At 50.8% G+C, this 5,000-nt stretch overlaps 1 protein-coding gene across 2 annotated transcripts in view; it reads left to right on the forward strand.

Annotated features, from left to right (window-relative positions):
• Nucleotides 1-5,000, forward strand: part of ptpn23b (protein tyrosine phosphatase, non-receptor type 23, b) — a 14,774-nt gene that overhangs the window by 9,327 nt on the left and 447 nt on the right. For both annotated transcript variants that reach the window (XM_030789563.1, XM_030789564.1), the window contains 2 exons: nucleotides 1,699-1,878; nucleotides 2,208-5,000. The exon at nucleotides 2,208-5,000 is cut by the window's right edge and continues 447 nt beyond it. In XM_030789563.1, coding sequence (XP_030645423.1) covers nucleotides 1,699-1,878; nucleotides 2,208-4,503 — 2,476 coding nt within the window. In that variant the 3' untranslated portion in view covers nucleotides 4,504-5,000. The remainder of the gene's footprint in view (nucleotides 1-1,698; nucleotides 1,879-2,207) is intronic.

A 5,000-nucleotide genomic window follows, 5' to 3' on the forward strand; every position in this document is an offset into this window, starting at 1 on the left:
TGAGTGTCTGTGTGTGTCTGTTTACACTCACACACAGAACAGCAGTGAGTGTCTGTGTGTGTCTGTTTACATTCACACAGAACAGCAGTGAGTGTCTGTGTGTGTCTGTTTACACTCACACACAGAACAGCAGTGAGTGTCTGTGTGTGTCTGTTTACACTCACACAGAACAGCAGTGAGTGTCTGTGTGTGTCTGTTTACACTCACACACAGAACAGCAGTGAGTGTCTGTGTGTGTCTGTTTACACTCACACACAGAACAGCTGTGAGTGCCTGTGTGTGTCTGTTTACACTCACACACAGAACAGCAGTGAGTGTCTGTGTGTGTCTGTTTACACTCACACAGAACAGCAGTGAGTGTCTGTGTGTGTCTGTTTATACTCACACACAGAACAGCAGTGAGTGTCTGTGTGTGTCTGTTTATACTCACACACAGAACAGCAGTGAGTGTCTGTGTGTGTCTGTTTACACTCACACAGAACAGCAGTGAGTGTCTGTGTGTGTCTGTTTACATTCACACACAGAACAGCAGTGAGTGTCTGTGTGTGTCTGTTTACACTCACACAGAACAGCAGTGAGTGTCTGTGTGTGTCTGTTTACACTCACACACAGAACAGCAGTGAGTGTCTGTGTGTGTCTGTTTACACTCACACAGAACAGCAGTGAGTGTCTGTGTGTGTCTGTTTATACTCACACACAGAACAGCAGTGAGTGTCTGTGTGTGTCTGTTTATACTCACACACAGAACAGCAGTGAGTGTCTGTGTGTGTCTGTTTACACTCACACAGAACAGCAGTGAGTGTCTGTGTGTGTCTGTTTACATTCACACACAGAACAGCAGTGAGTGTCTGTGTGTGTCTGTTTACACTCACACAGAACAGCAGTGAGTGTCTGTGTGTGTCTGTTTACACTCACACACAGAACAGCAGTGAGTGTCTGTGTGTGTCTGTTTACACTCACACAGAACAGCAGTGAGTGTCTGTGTGTGTCTGTTTACACTCACACAGAACAGCAGTGAGTGTCTGTGTGTGTCTGTTTATACTCACACACAGAACAGCAGTGAGTGTCTGTGTGTGTCTGTTTACACTCACACACAGAACAGCAGTGAGTGTCTGTGTGTGTCTGTTTACACTCACACAGAACAGCAGTGAGTGTCTGTGTGTGTCTGTTTACATTCACACACAGAACAGCAGTGAGTGTCTGTGTGTGTCTGTTTACACTCACACAGAACAGCAGTGAGTGTCTGTGTGTGTCTGTTTACACTCACACACAGAACAGCAGTGAGTGTCTGTGTGTGTCTGTTTACACTCACACAGAACAGCAGTGAGTGTCTGTGTGTGTCTGTTTATACTCACACACAGAACAGCAGTGAGTGTCTGTGTGTGTCTGTTTATACTCACACACAGAACAGCAGTGAGTGTCTGTGTGTGTCTGTTTACACTCACACAGAACAGCAGTGAGTGTCTGTGTGTGTCTGTTTACACTCACACAGAACAGCAGTGAGTGTCTGTGTGTGTCTGTTTATACTCACACAGAACAGCAGTGAGTGTCTGTGTGTGTTTGTCTGTATATAGTCACTTAGATGTGTGTTTCTCTTTTTTTTTTGTAAAACCATGTCTGTTTGTGTAGATGTGTGTGACAGAGCGGTAGAGTGTGTGTATCTTAAATATAAATGTCAGTGCTGTTTTCTGTGTGCAGATGGAACAGCTGTGTGCAGTCTCTGATTGGCTCATTTGAGGCATTTCAGGACCTGATGAAGAAAGCTGAGGAAGGCAGGGAGTTCTTCAAGGACCTGGATAGGAAGACCACTTCTCTTCTGACCAGAACTAAGACCCTCTGTGCGGCCAGAGAAGAGGAGAGACTTGCCCTGCTGGAGAGGTTAGGAACAGCAACTGAGGTTTACAGTCATTGGTCAGGTTATAGTCTTTAGAGCATGCCAGTTCAGCTCGTGATCCTCAGGAAATGGATACCGCACATTTTCTATTGTCAGTTAGTTGTACCAGTGTTCAATGACCTATCAGTGAGTCGAAATGGACAGGATTGAGTTTGGATTCAGGGGCCTGCGCTGAATATCTCTCCTCTGGAGGTTCTAAGATTCAAAAATGGTGAAAGGTGAAATTTAAAGGTTGTCCCTGATCAATACAAGTAATTTTGATGTGTTTTTTTTTTTGTTTATTTGTTTGTTTGCTTGTTTGTTTCATTTTAAGGGAGATTGGTAAGGCACCCCTTCCCAGACCGTCTACCCAGAAGCCCTTGCAGGCCCATAAAACTCCAGATACAGGTTCTGGCCCCTCTAGTCTGGATGTTGTGGGTCCTTCTGTTCCTCCCTTCCCCATGTCCGAGCACCTGCCACGGGACCTACGCAGCCTCCCACCTGACGTGAGTTTCACGGACGGGCCCAGACACCCTCACCCCACCACTCACCCTGGGCCATTCTCAGCTGGCCCAACCCACAGTCCTCTCTCCTGGCCTCCTGGAACCACCGTGTTCGCCCCCTCCCAGCCTCCGAACCCTACAGGCCCTTTCATGGATTCACGGGCAGGACTAGTACCCCCTCAGGCTTCACCTGTACAACCTTTCCCCTTAAACCAGGCCACTGGCATCCGCACCAGGCCTAGTCACCCCTCAGCTCTGCAGTGCCAGCCTGGACCTCCAGGGGGCCTCCCTCCCATTCCACCCCAGCCAAACCCCAGGCTCGACTACCGTGCAGCTCCCTGGCAACCAGCTGCCGCCGGAGCTTTCCCAGCTGTCTCAGGGGGATACGTCATTCCTCCTCGGATCGGCCAGCAGCCCCCAGGCGCTCTCAGTGCAGGTCTGCCTGTATCACAGCCCCCAGGCGCTCTCAGTGCAGGTCTGCCTGTATCACAGCCCCCAGGCGCTCTCAGCGCAGGTCTACCTGTATCACAGCCCCCAGGCGCTCTCAGTGCAGGTCTACCTGTATCACAGCCCCCAGGCGCTCTCAGCGCAGGTCTACCTGTATCACAGCCCCCAGGCACTCTCAGTGCAGGTCTACCTGTATCACAGCTCCCAGGCGCTCTCAGCGCAGGTCTACCTGTATCACAGCCCCCAGGCGCTCTCAGTGCAGGTCTACCTGTATCACAGGGTCCTGCGACAGGAGGACGGTATCCTCCACCACCAGGACAACAGCCGCCTCCCTTCCTACCCACCTCCTCCTCTATGCAACAGTTTGGACCACAAACCCACAGTCTGCCGAGACAAGGTGTTCACACTCTTCCTCCAGGAGCTGCTTTACCAGGGCAAGTCCCTGGTCCAGTCTCACAGTACCAACCTCCCTTCTCGACCCAGTCTGTGTACCCATGCCCAGTGTACCAACCTGGTGTAACCCCACCAATGCAACCCCAGCCTGGTCCTGGTTCAACACAAACACAGCCTGTGAGGGCTACTGGTCCAAATCTAGGCAATCTTCTAAACCAGCCCCAGCTAAACCAGCCCCAACCTTTCCAAAATCAACCCCGGCCCCATGTGGGGTATGTGCCCCCTCACTTCCACGTCATGACATCCCACCAACTCCCCCTAGTGGCACAAACTCATCCTCAGGTTCCACTCAGCCACCCAGGTACCTACCAGCCTAAAGGCATGATGCCAAGTCAGCCCCAGATACCCCCTGGCATTCTGCCCTCACATGCTAATATGTTCCCACAAGCATTACCAGCCCAGCCCCAGTTTCCTGCAACCTTCCATCCCAGTCAGCCAGTTCAGTTCAATGCCATCTTTGACCCAGCAGGGGCATCCTCTTACCCAAACCCAAATCCAAACCCAGCACTCATTAATCAGCCTCCCCCTGCTTCTCAGAGTGTGACTCAACCCCCGTCAGGGGCACCTGTGACTGACATCCCAATTGCCAGTACAGAGGTACCTAATGTTGCTCCCATACCTCAGCCAGTGCCCCCTGACACCACACCCCCTAATCAGACCTCCACCTCTGGGGAGGAGCCATTGCCTTCCTTGCTGGAGAGCCAGGATTCGGAGGCTGATACCACCAGCGTTCAGCCCAATGGAGTGTCACAGATAGAGAAGCCCGTGAATGGTGTATCTGATTCATCTGTGTGTCAGGTCTCCCTGAGGGACAGGCTGGACAACCTCAGTCTTGCATCACAGGAAGAGGCATCCAAAAACAAGGAAGATAAAAGCCAAGACCCCCCTTTGTTTGAGAGCAATGTAGGTTCCCTTCAGCCAATCAGCAGACTGCCCGAGTCCACGCTGAGCCAATCAGAGCTGGGAAAAGGAGCGGTCCACCAACCAGAGGGCGAAAATGGATTGGGTGAACCTATCCCATCTGTGCCGGCAGCCAGCGATACTGAGGATACAGCTGGTAGATGTCCCACAGCCTCAGTGGGTGGAGACACAGTGGATGGAGACACAGTGGATGGAGAGAGCAGAGGGTCAGACAGCACAGCCCAAAAGAGTGATGACCAGCAGGGGGAGCCAAAGAGTGACCCATTGAATGACCTGGACCCACTTTGGACTTTACACAAAACCTGAATACACTCCTGTCTCATGCTTCACACACACACAGTCCTGTTTACACCTGACATTCAGACATGATCCAGACACCGTCCTCGTTCCGACGGGATGGTCTTTTAAGTACAGGTTTGGAAGCTATGCTGCTGTGAGTCCGATCGGGTCACCGTGCCGTCTAACGCCAGAGTCCGGTTTTCTGGCATTGGGTTTGGATTACACAGATTGCTCTGGTTGCATTTCTGACCTCTGACCCAAAAATAATCCGAAACATGTCACTATTCACTCTTTTATCTGATAGTGATGCAGTCGACTCACAGAGACCAGGTGTAAACAGGACTGGACCCTCAGTCACACTTACTGAGTTTGCACACTGTCTACTAGTATACGACAGCATGAATAACCCACAGCACACAGACACACACATTAACACCAAAGGATATAGACCTGTTGGTTATGCCTAAACACGCAACAGCCTTTAACATACTAGCAAATCAAGGTTTCTACAGATCTGTAGAATT

The sequence above is a fragment of the Chanos chanos genome, chromosome 12 (assembly GCF_902362185.1).
Source record: "Chanos chanos chromosome 12, fChaCha1.1, whole genome shotgun sequence".
Classification (NCBI taxonomy): Eukaryota; Metazoa; Chordata; class Actinopteri; order Gonorynchiformes; family Chanidae; genus Chanos; species Chanos chanos.